This window comes from Serinus canaria, chromosome 3 (assembly GCF_022539315.1).
Source record: "Serinus canaria isolate serCan28SL12 chromosome 3, serCan2020, whole genome shotgun sequence".
Lineage (NCBI taxonomy): Eukaryota > Metazoa > Chordata > Aves > Passeriformes > Fringillidae > Serinus > Serinus canaria.
The window spans coordinates 36,059,730-36,085,469 of NC_066316.1; the positions used below are offsets into that span (position 1 = coordinate 36,059,730).

Sequence of the window (25,740 nt, forward strand, 5' to 3'; positions counted from 1 at the left end):
CCAGAAACACTCAATGTAAAGTTACAAAAACTCAAAATATATTCTAACTACAGAGTCACTATAAATACATATTTTAACTGAAAGCATGCTTTTTAATTACTCTGTGAGTAAATTGCCAAAATAGAAAATTAAGATTCTCTTTAAATGAAAAACTAAATAAATAAGCAAACAAACCCAGAATTCAAATAAAAAACTGAACCAGCCAGTTACACTTTAAAACACAGAAGTGTCTTTCCCTTTCTCCTTTAGAGTAGCCCATCATTATATTCTTGAGGACAACAAACAAACAAACAAACAACCCCCAAGCTACCATTCTCAAGTTTCATTCTAAAAGCAAAAGTTTTCATTAATTTGGGCATTTGAAATTTGCTAGTTTAGTATAAAGCTGCACATGAGGCTCCCTGGGGTATAAATAAACTAAGCCTCCACAGAGAAAACCAAAAGAGAAATCATACATGCAGTTTATTCTAGAAAAAAACATGATTTTAACTTTCACTTTAAAAACCCATTAAGTGTAACAGTGCTTTAGGAACAACCAAGCTCACTAGAGGGACAGTTTGCTTGCAAATGTCAGAAAGCATGATCTTTAATGTTATAATTCTGAGCAGTATCTCAAAGGTTTCACTTCATAGCATTTTACAAAGTCATGTCCTAAACCTGAACACGCTGCATCGTACAAGGTTAGTAAGCAGGAAATCACAGAGTGGAGTGAAGTGGGCCCCTCAAAAAAGCTGTTTCCTGAGGTGTAAAGGAATCCTTTCACACTCACCCTGTCAGCAGGGCTGCACCAGTGTGCTCTGTGCAAGAACAGCTGCCAGCCCAAAGGCCCTGAGTGTCCAATTCTCACCTTCTCTGTCCTGCCAGGCTTCTCTCACCACCACACAGGGAGGGCTGAGCACCGAGTGACAGAAACACCCATTTCAAATGACTCTGTCCTGATCTCAATTTGTTTGTAAAGCTGATAGAGAAAGAACAGATTTTACAATACAGGTCTCAGAACTGCAGGGCAAATAAATGCAAATGTGCTTTATGGGCTGGAACAAGTGCCCTGGAATACTGACAGGCTGTGGATCTGCAGTGAGCCTCTGAACCTCTTCTGTTGGATCAGTCCCCCTTCACAGAACCTTTACTCATTGACAGAGGCTGCAGCCAAACAGTTCTGGGATCCTGTGCACTCATTTGGGATGAATCAGACATGAGCCCTAATTCCAATAAATATTCATAGACAAAGGCAAGGATCATTATTCCCCATTTATGGAGGAGAAACTGAGGCACAAAGTGATTACTCCAAGTCAGTGACGTAGCTGGAGGAAAACCCAGTCAGCCCCACACCTGCTACCAGGTGCTTTAAAATGAGCCAAAGCCACTTGATTATTTAATATGAATAATTTAGTAAACATCTTTTGTTTCTGTGTTTAGTGAGACCAGCGATTTCTTTTTTAACCTTCCATTTCTAAAACAACCCACATGATACTGAGAGTAAAGGTCCAAGAAATTTAGTGAAATCTGCCAGCAGATTTATCCCATTCATGATATTCACTCCAAGCTATAAGGTACAGGGTCAGCCTGGTAATTACCAAATGAGGGCTCTGTGAATGCCACTGCACTCTTCTCACTCCACCCAAATAATTACATGGCTCACCAGGAGAAATAAAATGGATAAAAACATCAAGACTTAGGAAAAAAAATAACGTTTCCATAAAACAGAGACTTATTGCATGATAGCTGGAGGCAACACCTTTGCACAAACAGCTGTAAATTAAAGCTGTAGTTTTACTAAGCTTCCAGAGATTGCTTACACAATGTGTGGCAATAGGAGAGAATACAGAAGACAGTTAATTTTCTTCCTTCTTCTTCACTTGCTCAAATGGATGAAAAGCTACTTGCCTACCTTCCAAAGGATGAAGAGAATAACTTTTTATGCTCCCATACCACGCTGCTACAGTTGTGAACAGATGTGAACATTTTGCCACCTGACTGCTAAACTAAAATTTTCTTGATTTCTAGGTAAATGTGAAAGTATCTCATCAAATACACATCACCTGCAGGTGGCAAGTGTTAAAGAACTTGAAATCACAGTTTTGTTCTACTCTGTCCAGTAACCACAGGTGAGGTCTGAGCGTGCTGTGTCCACTCCTTTCAGCTATGAGAAGGCTATCCAGTGTTTCAGCTCTTCCACACGCTGCAGTATCTGTGTATAATAGAAATCCATGTTGGCTGCAAAATCAGTACACACAGGGGATTCCATGTCACCAAAGGTGCAGTACAGTGCAGTTCCTCCAATGCTAAGGAAAACAGTTGCTATGCACAGCAGGATCAGCAAAATACAGGAGCCACCAGACACTTCATCTGCAAATAAGAGCAGCAAAGGTGAAAAAAGATGCAATACAAAGCAATACAAATACATGTGAGAAAACCTGAGATGGGCTTTTATCATGAATGGGTCAGGAGGTAAACACATTTAATAATGCTCACCATGTCAAAGTGACCACAATACACAGGGAATTTTATGTTCCTCAGTCTCTTCAGAAATCTAAATAAGTCTATTGCTCCATTTCTGCAGTCTGTGCACCTGTCCTTGCTGGGAACACTGGTGGAGTCATTCCACACTGAAGCACAATAAGCTCACCTGGGAGAAGGCTCCACACCAAAGCCATCCTTCATGGAACAGCTCAAATGAAACCAAGGCTTTGAAACAAAACCAAATGGAAACATTCTTGCTTCATTTCTAATGACACTGCACTACAATGAACTGCTCGTGATTACTCTCACATTTTCACTACAGACACAAAACCTTCAGTGTAGGCTGATGGGAGGGGTTATTTTACATCTCAGTTATCCTCTGCTAATTCCTTGCATGATTGTTTATTCCAGAGTGGGAGCAATGCAGAGGTTGCAGAGGTGCTGCTACATCCTCACAACCTCATTGTCCTTGCCAGTCTGTACACATGAACAACATCTGTGCCTTTTGTCAGACTGACGTGGCTCTAAGGAAATTTCTGTACTCCCTTCACTCTACACCAGGGAGAAGAAATGGGGTAAAAAGAAACATTCAAGTGGTTTTTTTGGAGTGTGTTTGAAATCAAACTTGAAGTAATAATAACAATATAAAACAATTTTCCTTTTGAATCACTAAATCCTGGGGAAAAATCATAGAAATAACTCTAATTGGAATTTTAAATAAAACATAAATACTTTTAAAATAATTTCAAGAAAAAGATGGGGTAGGGTCTCTTTAGGCTGTGAATGTTTGAGACATGCTAACACTTTTAAGAACTAATTTATACCATTTAGTGGCTGGCATATACAGTAGATAGAACTTTCTATATCATTAGCAATCAAAAGTATTTTGTTAGTATCTCTTCAATTTGAGTAAGAGACTCTAAATTAAAGGATAAAAAAAAGCATAACATGAGAAGCATACTGTGTTTCTCATGAGGCTATTTAGCCCATCAAAAGGTTATGTAAAGCCAGATTTAATGACAGCTGGCAAATAGGTATAGATGTTAAATTATAAAGCAAGGTTAAAATCTGAGACCCTCCCATGGCATGGAAACCACTAGAAAGGGTTGGAAATGTACTCATGGACAAAGCACAACAGACTTGTTTCTCTTGCACCCCTCTACCTACACAGTAAATGGATTTAGGGAGAAAGCCTACACCCCCACCTCTAAGCAATGAACATTAATGAAAGGACTTCAGTTATTTGTCACTTGTAAATCATTCAGCCAGAGGAAAAAAGCAGTGACTTCATTCTCAACCAAGCTTTAAATCAGAAGTGTGCTCACTGTATCCTTCTGTAGCCTTGTAACCCAAACCTGGTAGAGATAAACAATCTTTGATCAACCACCTTTACTTACTAAGTTTTTTAAAAAAAGGGAGTATGTTCAATAAATCCTGCTTTGCTGCTGTGAACAAAAAGATTGACAATATTTGCACCCCAAGAGTACAATCCATGAATTAACAGACTTAAACTACCTTGATCCAATGTGTCTTCCATTTCTTGGAATCTCACTCTTCTCTTTGTTTGCCTTTGCTGGACTTGAGCAATTGTTTTTCCATCTCTGTCATCTCTCTTCTTTAGTATAGACACCAATCCTTCCACTGGGGTAATCTATCAGGAAAGTCAGTGAGTGGCACAAGAGATGTTAAACAGAGCTCACACTTTGCTTTCTCACAATGTCTCAGGGAGGAACCAAGCTAAACAGTTAATAAATGGTTTCTAGTCTACTTTTCTAAAACATTGCAGCACTTGTGAAACCTCCTTCCTGAAGACATCAAGTCCTGAACAGACAGGACAGCTGCAGTATCATTCTTTGCTGACTGACACTGCTTGCCTTTAATTGTTACAGAAGTGAAATGCACAGACATTTTCTGCTTGGACTGTACTTTGTGTTCCTTTGTAAGCTCACATGGGCAGGGGCAGTGGTGAGGCGGATTTGTGTCAAAATCACTGTCATAGAGGGCAGGAAGAAGTCAATGACACACTGCTGCTGCCTCTCCAAAGATATAATCCTGCAGAGACCATCAGATACTTATTGGGAGATTAATCTTCCAGCACTGCAATTGGTTCCCCAGGGGGGACAAGCAGCTCCAGCGGGGCTCAGAACCAAAGAGAGGGAACACCAGGGAAAAAGAAAGCTTCAGTGCTCTGGACAGATTCCAGCTCCACACTGTAATAAGCTCTCTGCATACAGCAGCAGCTCAAAAATCCTCCCCTACAGGCTGGTCACCCAAACAGCTTGCACAAACAGCACTATGGTCAACAAGTCAATAAACCACACCTTCTCTTCTCTTTGCTAGAGCACTTCCATTAGTTGCAAGAATATATGCTAAGCCATACTGGGTTGGTTGAGCAGTCTGTAACATCCTAGTTATTAATGAAATGAAAGTAGGTGAAGTACCAGGAGAAAAATGCTTTCCTAAGCAAGTAGTTCCTGGTGTGCTAGAAATAAATAGAAATTAAAGTATTGTTTAGAATTGCCCTGTTTTTTTTTTACCTTGTGAGCATCCTTGTCTCAAAAATGTTGTACTTATTTCTTCTTAGACCTTAGTAGGACTTTAAAAAACTTAATTCTGTAGATCAGCAGTAACATTTGTTAAATTGAAATAGTAGTATGCATACATTTGTGCTACAGATAAAACATATCACGTTTATAATTGAATTTGCAGCTCTTCTATTAGATAACCCCAAAGGCCTCTAATTTCCACAAAAACTCAAACCACCCCAAATTTCCAAGTAGTTGCAGACAACAGCAATCTAAGTTAGAAGATCACCCATAAAAAACTTGTCTGCCTTGCATTTCCAAGAGCTGTAGAGAAACAGAAAGCAAAAAACTTCATAACTTATGTCCTTAAGCTTGCCTGATGCTGTGAGCTTATATAAAGCATTGATTACAGTCAGAGAGCTGGAGCTCTGCACACAGGGAGACACAGGGCACAATCCAATAGGCACCGGGGCAGCCTTGGCCTCTGCAACATTGAACTGATAAATGTGGCAATTCCACTGGCAGGTCTCTGGTCTGCCAGTGTTTTATGGCTCTCAAATGGGCAAATAACGCTACCCAGAACAACTCAGGGGATAAAACTGATCTCTGCCAGGCTTTTGATAGTCACTTTCCCTTTTGTTTATCTGCTCAAGAGCTTGAATGGATTATTTAATGAAACAATGTAAGGAAGTACTTGGAAAGTAGTGGAAGTGTGGAGGCAGAGGAAATAAATTCAGTCAACATGCAGAGGACCAGTAGTTGGCACAAATGACCCAGAAATAATAGTCTGCAAGTGTCTCATCACAACAGATGAGTGCACTGAGGTGCAGCTTCTACTGGTAATGTTAAATTAGCCTTGCAAAACTGCCATGAAAATTTAAAAGGCCAGCAGAAAAATCAACACTTAACGTTTCTTTGTTGTGACAAAGAAGGGGGATTATGTAGGAGACCTTTAATTTCACTTATTTATTTGGAAGGGTGGAGATGAAATGCTATCCTTTAGTAGATTATTTTAAGCTTCTGCTTACAGCATAGCTTTCATAAAGAGGATCAATTGCTCCTCCCACACCACCCACACATCAGGCTGGCTGTTCCTGGCATGATTATTCCCAAGTGGCTTGGACTGCACAAGGTGGGAATGTCACCCAGAGACAGAAGGGCATTCCTACCAGTCTGCCCTAAGACTAGAAGTGGTGCTCAGTTCTGCAAGTCGTCACTGCAACCTGAGGCACTTCCTTTTGTCTGTTGGCTCTTGGTAGTTTCTGAATGACTGTGTCACAAACTTGTGTCTTCTCCAAGCCTAAAGCCAGAGGGCTATCCTTGACAGGATTATGTGGAAATGTGTTGCAGTAATTACAGTTACATAAAAGGCTTTCTGGAGGAAAGACTTGCTACAATGAGGTTCATTTACTTTCCCTGTCAGCCTACATGGACACATTTCAGGATTTATTTTAAATGTATAAAGACCTAATGTGATACAACACATTAGGGTTTCTCTATTCTGAACATCTTCTTTTGCTTAAAAAGAGGAAGCAAATGCTTTTGATTTTGCAATAGAAATCAGTGTGGCTAGTGTTACTTCTCTATCTCAACAAAAGCCATAAACTGTATTTTGAAAAATGGCCCCTTTACATGATTATTCCCTAGAATAGAATCATAGAATATGTTGGGCTGGAAGGGACTCACAAGGATCATTGAGCCCAACTCTTAGTCCTGCACAGGACACCCCAAGAGTCACACCATGTCCCTCAGAGCATTGTCCAAGCACTTCTTGAGCTCTGCCAGGCTGGTGCTGTGACCACCTCCCTGGGTAGCTGTTGCAGTGCCCACCCACCTTCTCCTGATATCCAATCTAAACCTCTCCTGACTCAGCTCCATGGCATGACTAAAATTCATCTGCCTTGGAATTTTATCAGTTATAAACTTAAGGTTTTTTATCTTTGTCTACAATACACAAAGTGATTATATTAGATCCACCTCCCACTAATTAAACATCCAAGGAGAAGGACTTAGCTGCCACACAAGATGAAGTTTTGCATTCCACTCTTCAGGAGGCAGGGGGAATTAAAAAAGGCAGAATATACTATTTAAATTGGAAGTTAATGAGGGAACTGTGGTTAATACATCTGACCACAAGTCAGGCAGAGGCTTGCCTTGAACCACAGGCAGAAAAATGCAGGCTTGCACCAGACTGCCCTGCAAACAGCTCTTACATGAAGGAGCTGCATAAAGGACCCTATTGAAACATCAGATATTTTCTTAATTCTGAGTTGGATAATTAGGAGAAGATGGTCTTGGAGTATCTTTGTAACTGAGTTTACTCAGCTCTGCTGGCCTTCACAAAATCCATTGACAGGAGCTTTTGCAGTCACTGTACAGGAACTGAAAGTGGCATGCAGGTGTGTGGTGGCATTTTCACCAAGAAGGCAAAAAGGAAAGCAGCAATGACTGTTGGTTAATTGAAACTCTGTTAAATAAAGCTTTTCTCTTTTCCCCACCAATAATAGAATACGAACCTGCTTCAATCAAAAGTTTCACATTTTTCAGATAAATTTTAATTACCAGGTTGCAAAATTAGAAAAAATAAACTAATTAAACTACCCGCCTCTTCTCTGTTTAAAAGAGCATTTGGTAATAAAATAAAAAGCTTCTTACACTGTGCTTATTTTCAACAAATAAGATGTGTTTATACTTATAAACATACTGGACAGAACTAAGAAAATAAGGCCGTGTAATTCAAGTTCTGAGAGAAAACATACTGAACTTGACAATTAGAATTCATTGTAGCATATAGACATAAATAAAAACCCCCAAAATGGAGGTACTACAAACTGGGAACTAGGAAGAAAAGCTCATTGTATGAAGTAGTTTGGTGTGAATGCAGAAATCTACTCAAGAAGGTTTGTGTATTCTTCTGTGGGCTGTATTCCTTATTCAGTTACGTGCCAAAGGACTGCAGTTTTATTACAAGCAACACCAGATTTTTTTAAAGGAGTAATCCCCAAAATGACAAAACCCAAGACTGCCCTGTGTTACAAACAAACAGCAGGCAAACCCCTTTGCTAATAAAATACATTAGATAAGTAATTTGAGTTTGAAAGAGAGCTGACTTAGCAGGTTCAGCATTCCCACCACAGCTACTGAGGGTAACTATTTTCCCTGCTGATGCATTTGCCATGCAAGTACCTGAGCTCCTTTATACAGCCACAAATACCTGATACCTGTAAGCACTGCACATGGGAGCAGAGCTCTTACAAACTCAAAGCTCTAGGACCCAAGCTATACAAGAGAATAGAGGATCCAAAACATTGCCTCCAAACCTAGTGGAGACTTCATTTCCTGGTATACAAACTGCCATCCAAAAGATTTATGTTTTGGTAGACAGTCTCACTATCTTTGCTTTCTAAAAAGAATTTCCTAATTATAATTTTCTAATAAAGAAAAAATTTAAGATTTTACTCACTTCCCTGTCTCTCACATAGAAAGTTTATGGTACAACCTTTTATTTTATATAGCAAAATGCAACTTTATTGAGGTTACAATTTGTTTTGCCACTGGTATGTCATTTCATTCTCAGAGAAATGAGAGCAAAGATATTTAAGAAGAGCTATAAACTTCTAATATCTGTTGTTGCCAGCTTTTGACTGTGCTCCAAAGTTCTTTGTTAGCTGTATGAATCTTGTTTCTATAAAATGCCTGTGGTTTTCCATCATTTGTGTGTTGTTTAGATGGTTTGTACTAGTGAAGATACACCCAGTAAAAGGGCCTGTACAACATGAAAACTACTATTTCAGTTTTGCAGCTATTTAAATCCAGAGTCAGATTTTGGTGAATTTTCACTCTTGTAATTAGTTATTGTAAATGATAAACTAAAAGCAAGTGACTAAGTATCTAAATTAGAAAACCGCATGAGATGATTCTTGGATCTCAATATGGAGCCAAGAAAAACTTCCTAACTATAAATACATACACAAGTATTTACCCTTCTCCATCTTCAATAAATTATTATTACATGTCAATTGAAGAACATTAAGGAAATTTTATCCAATCATATGGGTTTTGTTCCCAGGTTATTTCAAAATTATCTTTACTTCCACCTTCCATTCTAATTTGTTCATGGCAGTTTTGGAAACACTTAGTTCATGACAAAGTTTTATCACAGTCAAATTGATTACTTTTTTTCTTTTTTACTGCCACATTGGTACATTCCATGTGATTCATTTAATTTCACTCATGTGGCTACCACTGCATTTTCTAGATACTCATTAACAACCAGTGCATGAAACCACTTTTATCTTCTCAGGCTGCCATAGCCTGAACAATGCAATTTCAAAGCCTTCAAGGGGACAGGAAAGGAAGAAGTGTTACAGCTGGGTACAAAGATTCCATCTGCTCATCAAAACTTCAGTGCAATCTTATTTTGGCACTAAAACAGAATCAATGAACACAAGTTAACAATGCTGCTTTCTCAGGGGTGCCAAACTCTTTCAAATGTGTCTTCCAAGAAAGCTGTGGGTGCTCATCACTTCTGAAAAACAACCCCTAGGCTACTGATGGGTAAGATTAACTGGAAAAACATCCTAAAAGTGTATAATGAAACAATACAAGCTGGTGTGCTGTCCTCCCCTCACCCTGTGGCACCTAGAAATCCCAAGTATTGCAAAACAACTCCAGATGCTGCATATGACAAATTTTAATTGCTACTGACGTTAATCCTTCTGCCCCTCTCCCATTTAAGCCCCTGCCTAACACCAGACTTGGGCCTCTTGCTAAGAAAGATTCAAGTGGACTCTCACCAATGCAGCCAACATGATGCCTTATATGGCCAGAAAAAGTACTGGGGAAAAACTCAAGGTACTTTTTCCTCTGCAGAGACTCAACTCTGCCATCAGAGTACTGGCAGTCCCAGCATCAGGAGAGCAAACTGGAATTGAAATTAGATGCCCTGTAAAGCATCATCATCAGTCACAGGGACAATCAATACAAGCATAATTCTTCTAACAGTATCAATATGCTGCTTCCTACCCCATCCTCTGGAACACAAATGGCACAAACACAGCTATTTAAAAATAGATGCTATTGGATTAATTTAGGGTATATCTATGTGAAATGGAACAGTACTCCTCTGCTAAAATGCAGCACTTTTAGTGGGCTCAAAAGCAATTTAATGCTGAGGGATGATACTTAAATTACTCTTTTGTTATACCCCTATTCAGGCTTAGCACAGACTGTCAACAAAATGCTCCTTTTTAAAACCACCCTCCAAATGAACACAAGCCAATGGACTTATGAAAATCTGGGATACATGTATTATTAATATGTCTGTGGGTTTCCACATCTGCTTGTGTACAGCTTTGTGCACATGGCTGTCAGTGCTGGTATGTGGCATAATTCCTGAGAGCACACAAAAAGACAAGAGGCATGATCTTGGAAAGGATGTAAGAAATTCTTTAGGTGGGGAAAAAGACCAAAATGCTCTCTTTTCAGCTCTGCAGACTTTACCAAACATGTAATAACATCAGCACTGATCTCCAGTACTTAGTACCCTGCTTGGCCACTGTCCTTGAGCAACTGTGGGGGTTCTTGGTCTCTGTGCATTAGCGTGATCTGTAGAGGAGTACTGTGACTTTATTGCCAGGGGATAATCTATTGTTAAAGATCTTTAAAATAGAAATGAACTAAGAAGATACATTCATACAAGCCTTCCCCCTCCAGCATCTGAAATAACAGCATTTCACAATGCACTCTTTTTTAATTTTAACAAAAATGCTCTCAAGGATCCAAATGCAGCAAAACCAGAAGAGAAATAAAGCAAAGATGTTGCCATTACACTCTCCCAGAAAGTCCCAAAGCAATAAATCTTCTCTATTTTCAGAACAGCAATTTAGCTTAAGAAGCACTCACCCTTGTTACAGGCCTATCAGGTGGGTTCAGGGTTAGAAGCTCTTTCTTACCTTGGGTAAGAACAAAAAATCTGCCTAACTTGACAAAATCAGAAACCCATTCATTCATATACAGAATTTATATGTATGTAGTTCTTACCTCTACGGAATGAGCACAAAAAAGCAAACTTTGTTCTTTGCATAGAAATGAATGATGGTACATCATAGGCATTATGTAGATTTCTGACACAAAATTTGATTTAACAGGAATTATGAGAGCACCTCTTAACAGTCTCTGTCAGAATAAAAAGAAATTAAACTCCCCCTGGTATCACACTCATATATAAGATAAATCTTATTTTTGTAACAGTGTACTGCTGGTCAAAAAGGAGACAGAGAGGCAAGACAAAACTTTTTTCTGAGTAACTCAGAACAATTAAATATGTATAGATTTCAGATTTGAAAAAGTGATACATAAAGGAATATTTAACATATTTTGAAGCTGTCAATATCTAAAATATTTTAAGAGATAAACATGAAAGATTTTATAGGATTTGCAATATTTACCTCAGTAATCTCTATCCTTCTTGTAAGTTCATCAAGGGAAGAAAAGCTGTCATCTAGTGATAAAGCTTCCAGGGAGTTATAAGATGCTCGTTCGGGTGAAATATCTGGAACAGCGTCAAAGTCCTCCTGGTTTGCTAAGTCTGCAGATTCTTCAGTGTCTATTATGTTACCATTCAAAAACCTCAGAAATAAATCTTCTTGTTCATTATTGGCCTTCTCCTCCTGTCCTGCTGCTCTCTGTATTTCCTCGCACACCTGTGAATGGGCAGTGCTCTCAGGCTCAGACACTTCATTACACCCAGAGCATGCACCTGAGGCACTTCTGTCCCATGAAGACTGTTCATCATCTTCATCATCATCATCTTCATCATCATCATCATCTTCTGGCTGTATCTGTTGCTGCTTTAAATCACTATTTCCAAGCTGGCCACTAGGAATTTCTGAAGACCCAGCAGCATGTTTTGATCTGAGCAGACTTCTATCAGCTGGCACATCTTTATCAGAAGGAACCAAATCTGTAGGCAAATAATCATCATCTGTTAAAGCCAAAGCATCTACCATTGGCTCAAGAGGGAGTTTCACTCCAGGCTCCCCAGCCCCTTCTATTTTCACAGCATCCTTGGAGAGCTGTCTTTCCCTCAGCTGCAGACTGCTATCTTTACCAGCATCCCCAGATGATGAACAGCCCGAGGAAGGCCTGCCCCCTGTCCCTGTGGACTGGGTGTGTGGCTCCAACGTTGATTCAGCACTGCAGTGCTGCTCCTCCATGTGGTCCTTTCCTGCAGCTACCCAAAGACTCGCTGCCTCAGTCTGTCTCTCAGTTTTGTTTTCACCTGGGCAAGCAGAGCTCAGCTGTTTATCTTCTTTCTTTGGTGCAATGCCAGGACAAGTTTCAGTACCTAAGTGCAATAGGAAAAACAGTTCCAGAGTTTTTAAATGATTCAAAGCATCAGCCCAGGGGGGAAAGAGTATACTGTGATTTGATAACATTGTAACCTAATGCTTCAAAATGCTCTCCATAAAGGGCAGGTATTTTATGCTCCAGTCAGGATAACTTTTGTTAGTAGTCTCTGCCTCCTGATTCAGGAAAAAAAAAAAAAGTATTTGCACACATTCTTCCAGGTAAAGCACATGATTCAGTATCCTTCTGAAAAAAGCTACTTCCAATATGTAAGTGAGTATTTTTCTGAGCAGTCACTTTTCTTCTAATGGATATTTTACATGAGTCATCTCATGGATGCCTGGAGTTCAGACAAATGCACTTAATTACAGAAAACTGTACCTTGATGCCAGTGTCTCTATCACCTAGAGAGATATCTGCATTTCCTTTAAAGAAGTTGCAATTATAAATTTTAAATTTGCAGATCAATAGCTCCTTTGGTTAACACTCAACTAAATAGAAATTACATTTCCCATAAAGGATAAAAAGCATAAAAAGATGCTGCTTTTTGGATCACTAAGCTGACACATTAAAAATGCAATTTGATGCAACTTGTTTCTGTATTCCTATTTACAATACATATGAAAATTATTTTATCTAATCTGAAATTTCAGAGAGACACAAAGACTTCTACATAGCTTGTGAATTCACCTACTACTGGCATGATCTGCTGATGAAGGAGCAGATGCTTAGCCCAAACTACCTATGAAATTATTAGGTATTAATCATTACAAGAAAGCCAAACCTCTGTTTTTAGGCTTAAAAAGAGAGAAAGAGGCTGTTAAGAAGTAAAATATCAAAGTAAGCTAGCTAAGACAGAAACTGCCTTCCATACTTTAATCAAAACTATGTTAAGACTATGTTATAGTAGGACTGTTGTTGCAGTAACAGCAATACCCTCAATCAACAAATTAATAACTTTAGAAAACACTTATTTGCATTTTTTGGTCATAGTGAAGAGCAGAAAGGTCTTATGAACAGATTAATAAAGATATCAAACAATGCCCTTCTTAACTGAGTTCTCCATGCCAATTTTATTCTTCCTCACATGTTAAAACCTCTCTAAAATGTGAACAACTTCCTGAACTTATCACTCAAACCAGTCACATTCATTAAAACAAATGTTTGCATTAATTCACTGTACTGAACAATCTGAATAAATTCCAAACTATCCCCCTTTTAATGGATAATGAAATGCAAGGCAGAAAAGGCAAACTTGAAAATTGAAAAAGAGAATATCCAAGCAAACCAAAATGTGGAAAAAACATCAGAATGACATTAACAGAAAGAAAGAGTACAAGGAACCTAACTTCTGTAAAACACTGAAAGAATAGGTGTGAGACAGGGACTTTTTAAAAAGTAGACCCAGATGAGTAGATAGCTCAAGGGATTTGTAATGGGATACCGAGCCCTTCACATACAGGTCATGAGTTCAAACACAGCCTGGATTATTGGTACAAGATTTTGTTACCATCTGTCAATTTTTCCTAGTGGATACATCCACATCACAACAGGCATCTTTGTTGGCAGCCCCAACTGCAACAAAGATTAAATGGAATCGGAAATTAAATCAGATTCTTTACTGTGAAAGGTGTCCCTTGAGCTCAGGGCACTGCTCCTAAGAAAGTAATAAATGATCCTAGCACTGTTATCTAACCACTGATGCACAAGAACTGGGGTGCAATAATTATTCACATCAAGTTTTCAGCAGTGTTCAATACTTACAACTACTTCAGGGAAGCCATGCCCACTATAGACTGAGGGCAAGTTAAGACAAATACCTGAAGACTTAGAAAAGATGCCTTTGCTACACCAAGTTAACTGAAGACATACCCACCAGGGGCAGTAATTTTTGCCTGACTGACAGAGGTACAACAAAGTGTTTACAGAAAATTTTTTAGCAACAAAACCACCTATGGTAATTTAAAAAATGATTTCTTTTCCCTCTGACAGAGATACATCAGAATCAACACTTGGTTTGCTCATCACAGGAACTTTAGACACCACTTTGTCCTGTTAATCCAGGGCAGTTTAGCAGACAGAGTACTGATATACAGTAATCTACCAATGGAGAATTCATTTCTCCATCTTTGTCCTTCGTCCCAATTAAAAACAAATCCCATAGAACCTAAAAGAAAACAGGGTATAAAGACTTCCTCCCCATCCTGGAAATGAGTCTAAACTATATGCACACACTGCAGACTTATGCTAAGGGTTTTGTTAAATTCAGTATTTCATTAGGGAGGTTTTCATGAAACACATTAATTTATATTTAGTTAACACTAAAGGCTATTAAGTTTCTGCTTTCAGTCAGAAGCTGAAGAAATTAATGGGTAAAGGGATGTATCAAATCTCATATTTTAATATACACACATATTATTAAAGGCCAAATTCTCTCTGTTGGTAGATTCAGAGTGAAAATCTGCCAGAAACTAAAATATAATAGAACAGACCCTTCACAACCCTTGCACAGAAGGGTAGAAATCTAATTAGGTACTGCCCCAGGAATCCTGACTGGATGACTTCTTATAAAGCTGTTTGTCAGCCCCACGAGAGAGGAACTGTGAATTCTTAGGATCAACTGCCTACAGAGGCTCAAACTATGTTCCTGTATACCTCATCAGATCAATGGAGTAATTTTTTCTTGACATTACCAAGCAAGTTGATTTTACTTCAAAGATGCTACTATAGAGCAGTACAACAATCTCTACAATGTAATATAGATATTGCTAAAATGCATTTTATGTATCCTTATTGATAAATTCTTATTAAATATGAATCCAAATGAAGACCAGTTCTCAAAACATGTGAGAGTTTCCTTCTCCTGCTTTACTGTAAGCCAGACTTCTACTACAAGCAGTTAAGTGAGTTAAGTAGCTCTTCCTGTGGTTTGGTGGAAAAATGTGTAAGACAAGTAAAACTTTACATATTTACTTCTCATTTTTCATTTCATTTTTCTTTTTTTTTTTTTTGTAGAGAAAAAAACCACCTAAAAAGCAGAAGTCAAGCATTCTAAGTTTTTGGTGAGAAGGCCCATGCATTTAAGCCACTGCTGAAAAGGTTAAATATTAGGAACTGTATGTTTATTGCAATATAGGATTCTGCTGGGGTTCAGGCAAAATCAAGAACCAGTCCCAAATAGTCACAGTGCTTCTAGTCCTGAGCTGGATCACTCAGGCCCAGCTTGTTACCTGAACAGTATTTCAGACTATGAATCACCGTTGTCAGATTTCTGTAGTGGTTCACACTGCTGCCTTCCCTACCCAAATCCTTCTGACTCACAGCAAGCAAACCCATTCACCCCCAGGCTACTGATGCACTGACTCTGAAGGGCAGCAGCAGCCAATGACCACTGCTGCCTCAGCAGCTGCTCACACTCCAGAGAGAGAATTCACTGCTTCCTCAAGAAAGCACTAATCTTGGGAAAAGCATCTTTTGCAAATCTCAACCATTTAAACTCGAGATAGGGTGGAAATATTCCTATCTTGGTGTTGGAAGTACTTAGTACAGCTGAAAATTTCTCAGCAGAACTGCTTTTTATTGGATGACAGCTTTATCAATTTACCAACATTCCACAGGAACCCAAAGATTTTTGATGGTATTTTTACAAGATTTACATTAAAAGAAAGGCATGAAAAGATCCATTTACACCATTAATTCCTTCCACATTATGTTAAGATTTTGTACTAGAGTGTTTCAACATTGAAACAAATGCTCCTGGAATTCAGAAGGTTCAAATGTTCAGAAATTCTGCTCTCCAGAAAGCTTTTGTTTCCACTTGGAATAAAATCAGAGAAAAAATTGTAATAATCTATTTTTTTTTCCATGGGAATTTCCAACCATCCAAAAATAAAAAGCACTGTGTTCTTTTGATCTGCTTTCTGAGCTGTAGAACATGTTTGTTTCATGGTTCTAATGCTTTATGTTTAGTTAGGTTACAAGACTAGAAGTGGAGAAAAGGCAGTACAGGGGTCATGCTAAAAGAGCTTGGAGATAAGGAGGATCCACACACATAGGGAACTGTGACTCTGTATCTTCATTAGTTTCTGATTCTGCTGAACATCCTGGCTGATACACACTTGTAGGACAGTTTAGGTTGAAAGAGACCTCCTAGGTTCATCCAGGCCAGTTCTCATCTTCTGAAGAACTCTAGTTGTTTTCAAGGGAAGGTACTTAGCTTAAGCCAATTTTGGCAACTGCAGTATGACAAAATAGCAGAAACATTTTGCTCAGAGGGAGGAAAGATAAAGCACAGCCTGGTTATCTACCAATATTCTTTCCCACACTGTCTCCATTTTAACAATTCATTAATTTGTAAATGTTTCATAAGAACCCAAAGATTCTAACAAATTACTCAAACAAAAAGGCCCATGCCTCAAGGCAGAAAAAGGAAAATGAGGCTGAAAATGACATAGAAGTATGTACTGAAAACAATTAACTGAATGTTTTTCTCTTCAAGACCCCCCCAAAGGCTTCATAATTTTCTGTGTTGCTTCAGAAAAATGCATCTCAAAATCAGTACACTGCAAGTAACTTACAATAGTTACTAACATTGCTAACTGCACTCCATTGCCACACCTAGAGTGTCTGTCAGCAGGATGATTACCTAGTCTGTATTTGTATACATACAATTATGCATTTTATCTCCAGTTTATACAATTTTGTAGCTTATATAAGCTAATATAAATGCATGCACATTTAAGACTATTTTTGATGGAGGCTAGAATTACTTTACAATTATGAATACCGATGACTAATTAAAATTGCATTTTTTATCCTTTGTGCTGAGAAAAAAAAATCCATTTGTGCATCTGTTGAGATCCAAAAAATGCTGTAGCTTCAGATGAAATAGCTTTATTTTATTTATAGGAATATGCCATTACAGTGTAATATTTAAGACAAATGTATACACATGTACATGCATACACACATACCTGATTTAAAAGCAGTAGCTTCTCTTTCCTTTAAAGTTCTGGATTCCATTAACTGAGGTAAACAACTGCTTTCCCATGTATTTTCTGCAGCTACTAGCTGTAAAATATGATAACATTACCTATAATTTCTGGAATTAAACAGGAATGCTGTGGCTTTCTGAAACATTCAAACTTCAAAAAGCTTCTAAACGTGAAAGATTTAATATTTAAATATTAAAATATTTAATATTTAAATATTAAATAAAGATCTAATATTTAAAATATACTTATTACCAATTTTTGACAAAGCAGAATTCAATTAAACAGCTGCTTACCTTATTTTTGGATGCCTGCGGCCTGTAGCAACAAAGAAAAAAAGAATGAATTAAATAACCTACTAGCAACATTCTTCTTGATAAATATGAGTGAAGTCTTAGAAACCTTTGCTCTGCTCTAAAATTAGCACAGAACTCTTCTTCTATTCAAAGTGCCAGCCTGCTAGCATACTTTCAAGCACAGATCTGTACTTGCATGAATATCATCAGAAGACCAATAGCCCTAACATTGTTCCACCTAACTGAGAAAGCAGTCAGAAGAAAATTTACTGCAACATATCAAGCAATGTACATTCCTGTAAAAGGTCATGCTCAGAAGAAACTCTACAAACTTTAAAAATCATCTAAGAACTTGATATCTATTACTATTTAAAACAGGGATCACTATAAAAGGGATGGAGGAATGAAATGCCCTCCCCAAAACCCGTATTTCCCTCTCCACAGACTGGGACATTTTCTGGGTTCTGTAAGGTACAGCAGCTCCCACTGACTCCATTCAGATGCACAGGTGAATCAGGGCTGCTCACAGTGTGGACTTGGCCAGCTGGATACATATTCATGCACAATGTGATTTATCACACACAATCTGTCTTGCAGTCTTTCATACAGCAATGAAGATAAAATGTGGAACATTTTATTTAAAGCTACTGAAAAAAATATTGGAGAGACAAGGGGAGAGTACTGAGGCTCATATTCTCTAACAAAAACTTCAAAAAGTTACATTGCCTTTTAAATTTTACCATTTAAAATTCAAATAAAGGACTCTCAAAACTACCTTTAAAAGACAAACATGTCCAGTACATAGCTGTAAAACTTGAGTAGGAGAAAAGTTTACATTACTTTCAATTAAAAAAGCAGAATGCTCACATTTTCCAAGACCTGCATGCAATTCATTAAAAATTCAAGTGTAATTTCAATTAAAAAGTAAAATGAGTTTAAAGCTTAGGGAAAAAACCATACATGAAACAATAAAAGCAAATAGGCTTTTGCCTTGAGAGTCTGAAAGAGTAATAGTATTACATCCAGAGCACTGATCACAGCAAATGAACACAAGCCTTAATTTTTATCAAACTGCAGGGTTTCTCAGAACAGGGAACAATATTTCAAAACTGAAATGAAGGAGAAAGCAGAGTTATTCTCAAGAAGGTGACAACCAGGTGACAACAGGGAGGTGCTGCTCATTGCAGCAGACCTGAGTCTCAGCCCTTCTGTAGGCTCACCAGGTTGTGTGCAGCTCTAGTGCCACACTACCCCTCTTCCTGTGGGGATGCAGGGATGCCTTTCCATGGCCTCCTTCCAAAGGCATTCAGAGTGAAAAATCCCTGCATGGATTCTGGCAGTCAGCCAGAATTTTTTGTTTTCAAACTTTGGTACCATCACCCAGAAGAAAAGAATTGATAACCAAATCAATACTCTTTAGGAGCAACAGGAACATTTTGGCTTTTGTTATATCCAGACTGACTAAGCCAACGCAAAAGTACCAGAGAAAGTTCTCTCTTCCCACCTAATTGAGAGCATCTTGCCTGTCACAGCCTCGGAATGCAGTTAGTTTCCTTACTGCTGTTGGCTGATCATTTTTCAGTGGCAGCTTGTATGATTTTTTCCATCTGTGCATTAAAATCAATGTCTGGACAGTGTAGGACATTCACCCATGAAGGAACAGATCTCCTCCTCCTACCTGATGGGTACAATCCCATATGTGTTACTACCCAGAACAGCAGCCTGGGCACCAGTTTGTTGTACTGTGATGCACTGATTCAGGAGGCTGATGGATCAGGCAAAGCAGCTACCAGCTGAGATTTCACTGCTCAGAACACTGTCATGCTAGGAAAGTACAGAATCACTGCTTCATGTAAATGCAATGGATATGAAATTGATAGAAGGTGACAAGAACTACTTTAAGCATTTAGGAATTGTCCTAAAATGTGGGAACTTGGGAATGAAATCCTATAGGGCAGGTATGGGTGCTGATGTGTGAGATGCTGGACATGTGCATTTTGAAGCAATGATTAAACCAATAGGAACTAAACATGAATACAATCATTAGTTCTACAGTCTCTCTCTTCCTAAATTAACACTATTCAGTTTTCCCTTTGGTTGAAATAAAAAAAAATCAAACCTCCAGTTCTGGAAAACTGATGATTTGCTAAAACAAGTTCAGATTTAGTCTTCATGCATTCCTCAAACAATATGAAAAAGTATGAAAACTGATGGCAAAAGTATTTTAGTTACATATCAGAAGGAACCACCACTTTATAACCAAATTCAAGTCAGTGATGCAACTTTTATTTTGACACTGATTATTTTAAAACTCCCATAATGGCAAGGAGACAACAGGGGCAGCAACATATTTGTTTGAGGAGTAATAATACTTTCTTATACTTACTGTTGATGTGAAGAGCAAACTCTAGTAAGCTTTTCCAGTTCTTGGCCACTCAGCTCTTTATCTGAATTCCTCAGTGTTGTAACTGGACTGGGAACTGCTGTCTTCCATTTTCTTTCTAAATTAAATAAAAATAATTTTTACTCAAGATACTATAAAAGTAGCGTAACATAACACAAACAGGTGAAACGAATTAGTGGAGAAATATTGACAACTTTTCTGTGTATGTTCTACAGTCTCATTTCAGATGAGGTAGAACAGCATCCTATTCTTTCAGAAGACACTTTATTTTCATCACATCACACTCAGCAATCCTAACCCAAAAATGAGCTTGAAACAACTGTGGATCAAAATCTCGATTAACAGAATAAAGAATTACAAATTATTTCCACATTTATAATTAAATGTGTGCAAAAAATTCCAAAGCATGAATATTCTTCTTGTAACAAGCTCAGCAAGCTCAGAGAAATTCTGATACAAATGCTGCTTTTGCTATGTAACTTTTTTATCCCGGAAATGTATTATTTAGAAATACAAACTAAAGTCTTTCTTCTACCATATTAGTTTATCTGGTACTCACCCCACTGTTCCTGTATGGAAGAAAGATTTGCAAGCAGCTGCTCATGATAAAGTCGTTCAAGTTGTATGAACTTCATGGCCTTCTCATCTGAATGGAAGGTTAAAGGCAAATGCACACATATCTGGACATGGTATGACTTACTTATAACTGGCATCATGTTTGAAAGGGAAGTAATTACACACTTGATATTTGAAATAAGTGAATCAAAATGAATAATGGCTAGCATCCTGATTTCTGTGCAAGAAAAAATAGCAGACATGAAAATGGCAGGCAAGAAGTAAAATAAGTTGAGAAACATGAGAAACATTCAAAAATTAAAGTCCTATTATTTTCAGCAGCTACCTCTTCCCATGTGCCTGAAGCAAAACAGAAGATTTTTCTTGAAAAGAAATGACTGAAATGTTACTATGCTGATAACTTTACCAAAAAAAATGAAATCTCTGGGAAATGACAAGCAAAACTAAGTCACCACAGATCTCACAAGAAATACAAATACATGCCAATAACCATGACCAACTGAAATTATGACTAATATGACTCCTTTCTACTGACCAGCTGGAGACAGTATTAAAACAACTTTTGAAAAATACCTGCCCCCCTTTTCAACCACTACACAACACTGTTGGACTGCTGAGTTTACCTTTTGTTTTCCTGAAGATTCTGCTCACTTTCCTTCTATAGGAAGAACTTTTTCCCCATGCTTAGGGTTCTCAATATATTCACAAAGGTATATTGATAGTCACATATTTTACAATAGTCAGGATAATGCTAGCTCCACTAAGCCTGGGTTGCTAGTTGTGGTGCTTGAAGCTGTTTTACCAGCTATTTGAAATGTAATTCTACAATACAGTGAGGACAGAAGTGAATGAGGTTCTTAGTAATACAGAAAACCCACTTTCCATTATTCATGCTAATTAAAACACTGGAGTAATTATTACAAAAACACAACCAGTAGTTGTTATTCTGGTTAGCCTCATGCAATAGCATGGCTTATGAACAACAATATTAATGGAAAGAATATTCCCTGTCTTCAGGAAATCTGTTATTAGAAACAGAATTACAGATCACAGAGAGAGCCTTAGAGCATCTCAGCAACAAACCCTGAATTATTTTTAATATGAGATTCCACACTGGATGAATTAAAATGTCTGTCATGGATAATTAATACAGTGCAACATGATCAAGCAAGTTCTTTATTAACCTCAGGAAACTGATGGCTGGAGGTACAGTGGAGATATCCTTCATAAATATGTATTATATAGTGGTGTTGAATTCCACACATCAGGTGTACATTGCATTAAAAAATATTTCCTTTGATCAGCTTTAAATAGAATGCCTTTCAATTAAAGCAACTCCAATGACAGAGGAACTGTTTCTATCATGCCATTTATATTTTAAATTTACTGTATCCCCCCTGCATCACAATTTACTACAGAATTTTTTCATGCCTTTAATTTGTGCTGTGAATTCACATTTTCTGATGGACACTTTTGAATTAGGAGAACAAAACAAAAATACAGTCCTCTAAAACCGTGATGGATATTTTGTTTTATTTGTTGCTTTTATAACATTGCAACTGTTAGCTCTCTGGTTTTATCTACAGGCTAGCATAATTTGTCTTTTTTAAGCCTTGTTAGCCTGCTAAACAATTGCCCATTGCTGTATTTTTTTTTTGTACAAATCACATAGTAAAGAAATAATCTGTATGCACAAATTCTGTAATATATGATGCATCTTAGTGAATCACATCTACCTTAAGGGCTTACCACTGCATCTTCTTTTTATAATCTGATCACTTTCCCTTTGAAGCAAAGGGAAAACCACCTTTTCTAAAATTCTTGACTTGACTTTGGGGTTTAATATTATTATTCTCTCACACAATTACTGAAATATATCAGAATAATTATCAGCAGTTCAACTATTACAATTTTTTGACCAAACTTACTTGAATTATCTAGGAACAAATCAAAATAAACTGGACTATTAAACTGTTCCTAGAAGCAGGTACTCATGTTTCCTACAACAATTTTTCAAACTGCCTTAATATGATTTTGACTGATTAGCATTTCTCAAACACCATTTTGCTATTGTTTGCAGGTTGCTGATCTCAGCTCCAGGTGTTTGGATTTTTATTCCAATCTAGACATTTTACTACATATTCTAATCAACTGTTGTGACAATTTTATCAATACTGTAAGTACCCTATTTGATATCATACATACCCTATCTCTAAAATGGACATTTTCCCAGTTACTAGTACTTAGAATAGAAGTTATCTTATAAAAACAAAAGTCTTTTGAAAATGTTTCCTTACTTCCTTGTGTACAGCTACTAATGATTGCATCAGTACAGCTGCTGGAAGTGAATTTATCCCTTAACTCACATTCCATTGATTAAGGAGGATTTGCTACCATACTGTGTATTCACTCATGGGTGAATTATGGTTGTTCACTTCTTTCTAACCCTGACCCACAAGATGTGAGTTAACAACAAAGCATTGGACTTTTATGTTTTATCATACCACATTATTCTAATACTGTGCAACAATTTCTGCAAGTAAAAGGATACATTCTTCCTCCTGAAAATAGGTCTCAGCTATCTGCAAAAGTAAAAAAAAAAAAAAAAAAGAATTTGTAATTCTCATGACAGTGGCAAGGATGTAATACAAACTTTTTAGCACAAATTTAAACATCTAGTTTGCAGGTTCCTATCTAGTTTGGGTAATATATGCATATTCTGACAAAATACATGTATTCCTATTCTAGGAAAAAGGTTTTAAAAGAGCATCAAAGACCACAGAAATATTAAGTCCTCTCACAGAAAACAGATTTGATTTTATGTAATTTACAGAATTCCATAAAACCAAAAAACCTTAGTAAGGTTTTATGTTCCTACAACTATAAAAAACATTTCAGAAACATTTTTAGTTATCTTAATAGAAAGCTTTAAAATGACCTAAAACAGAAGTACTATTTTTACTGATACCAGTTCAAAAGTTTGGATTCTGTCCTGACCAATGTTTCCTTACATTTGATCAAATTAAGATCATTGCTGTGCTCTCCTGAGCATTACATTGCAATGGTTTAAAACACAAATGGAGGTTTCCTGACTGATGAGAAAAGAAGCGTCTTTTGTCTTCCAGTAAACAAAAAATATTTGAGAATTGCAACAATAACTTATTTGTGCTCATTACAAAACTGTGCAGTCTTTCCTAAAAAGCTGAGGAATACTGACAACTTTGTTTCTAAATGTGATGAAATACAAGAAATATAAACCTCAGAAGTATTCCACAGAGCTCTACACTACCAGTGACCTTTACAAGCAGCAGCTAATCAGTCCTTGGGGACAGCACATTTTGGCAGCCTTCCTATGTGCCAAGCATGGTGAGCAAGGGCAGAGCTTGCAAAATGTGTCCAGGACTGCAGGCATGCTGATGGCAGAAGATGCAGTGAGGCACCTCATAGATGATTCCCCAATGACTTCTGTGGGAGCACTCAAAAACTCAGGCTCAAGATCTTTGGGATTGATTCAAGTAGTCATGATTTGGAGGGCTTAAATAAGCACTTTTGTAGATGTCTGAAGATGATTGCTCAAAAAAGACAGCAACTTGATAGAGGAGTCTAGATTACAAATTGTATTTCCTGGCTCTCAGCCTTACTGCTAACCACTAGACCATTCTGGGTCCAGTACCTTCAAAAGAGAATGGGTAAGTGACTTTCAATGTTCTTTATCTGCACAGTTTGTCTGCTGTCCACAATAGGTTCCTAAGAATTTTTGGAGCTGTCAAAGCTCTACCCATGTTTTACATAAAAATACCTCTTAGATTCTGCAACAAGTCCTAAACAAACCAAATGAATCCCATTCAAGATTAGGAAAAAAATCATTGCATCCTATTTTAACTAGAAATTGACTCTTAAAACAACCCCTATTATCCAATAGTATTTAAATATTCAATACAGGCTTCCCACAAACATCATGGACTGTTAATACTCCAGAACATCTGATGCAGCTCTGAATTTTACACTGAATTTTGTCATAGAGAATAGAACAATAATGTTGTAGAAGAGTATTTAATAGACTTGGTTTAATGTTACTGTCAGGCTGTATTAGTAATCTGAAAAAAAAAAAAAAAAGAGTCTGAAGATGACAGGTTAATTCACTAGAAAGGGAAAAAAATTCTCAATAGACTCACTTTACAGGAATGCTAAACTTAAAATCCTCCCCCCTCCTGTCCTCTATTAAAAAAACAGGTTAGGAGCCTTGTAAGTTCCTTCAGCTTTCTTTTAAATGCTCCATTCAAAATACTTGAGAGTTTTTAGGAAAAAAGAGATAGTGTTTGAATACGTATTTCAATCTGAATTTGCAGATTTTGTTCTCTGTTCTGTCACAGATCCTGTATGACTTTCAAAAGGTTCTTCCCCTCAGGGTTTGGCTTCCTCATATAAAAAACAACAGATTTCACCTCCATCATGTGCAATTGATCCCCTTGATGTTTGTAAAGCATTTTAAATTTTTGCTCTATCTTGTTTTCCAAAAATGACCTTTGTACTGACTCATGAAAAAACATCAAATTTGATGAGGCTAAAACCAAATTGTTAACCCTAAAGCTAAGCTTCACATAAGTTAAGGAAGAGTATCAAATATCTTTGCCCAAGCATGGATGAAGAAAAATAATTTAAAATTCCCTGTCAAATGTAGATTATCTATAATGTGCAATCCTAAAGTGAAACCTCTTTCTCCCATATAATTGCTTTTTTGTATTGAAGAAGATGAATGCAGGAATGTCACTGCAGTTTAGAAATTTAGAATATCTTTCAAAATAAAGACAATGCAGCTAAGTCAAATCAGACAGGTATAGTATCTACATATGGCCCATATGAGACATCACAACCAAGCAGAGCTCTTCTAGTCTGCTACTAGTCTGACACAACTAAACAACACCTGGACATTAATACTGCATCAAGCTCTATCCACATATTTGTTCTGCATTATAACCTCCAGAAAAAAAAGGCAACATACTGGCCAGTTTGTAAGAAAGATTGCTTTGCAAACCACAGTTTTCCCTTTGGTCTTGCAGGTGTGGCAACTGTGCTAATATAAAGGTGTACACTAAGAAAACCTTAAATCTTAATATTCATGCATAAAATTTATG

At 37.4% G+C, this 25,740-nt stretch overlaps 1 protein-coding gene across 3 annotated transcripts in view; it reads right to left on the reverse strand.

Annotated features, from left to right (window-relative positions):
- Window positions 1-443: 443 nt before the first annotated feature.
- Window positions 444-25,740, reverse strand: part of CNST (consortin, connexin sorting protein) — a 45,373-nt gene continuing 20,076 nt past the window's right edge. For all 3 annotated transcript variants that reach the window (XM_030236112.2, XM_030236113.2, XM_030236114.2), the window contains 8 exons: window positions 23,157-23,187; window positions 20,589-20,675; window positions 20,012-20,126; window positions 17,626-17,647; window positions 17,312-17,408; window positions 11,438-12,336; window positions 3,979-4,114; window positions 444-2,349 (listed from right to left, as the gene is read on the reverse strand). In XM_030236112.2, the coding sequence (XP_030091972.2) occupies window positions 2,144-2,349; window positions 3,979-4,114; window positions 11,438-12,336; window positions 17,312-17,408; window positions 17,626-17,647; window positions 20,012-20,126; window positions 20,589-20,675; window positions 23,157-23,187 (1,593 nt within the window). In that variant the 3' untranslated portion in view covers window positions 444-2,143. The remainder of the gene's footprint in view (window positions 2,350-3,978; window positions 4,115-11,437; window positions 12,337-17,311; window positions 17,409-17,625; window positions 17,648-20,011; window positions 20,127-20,588; window positions 20,676-23,156; window positions 23,188-25,740) is intronic.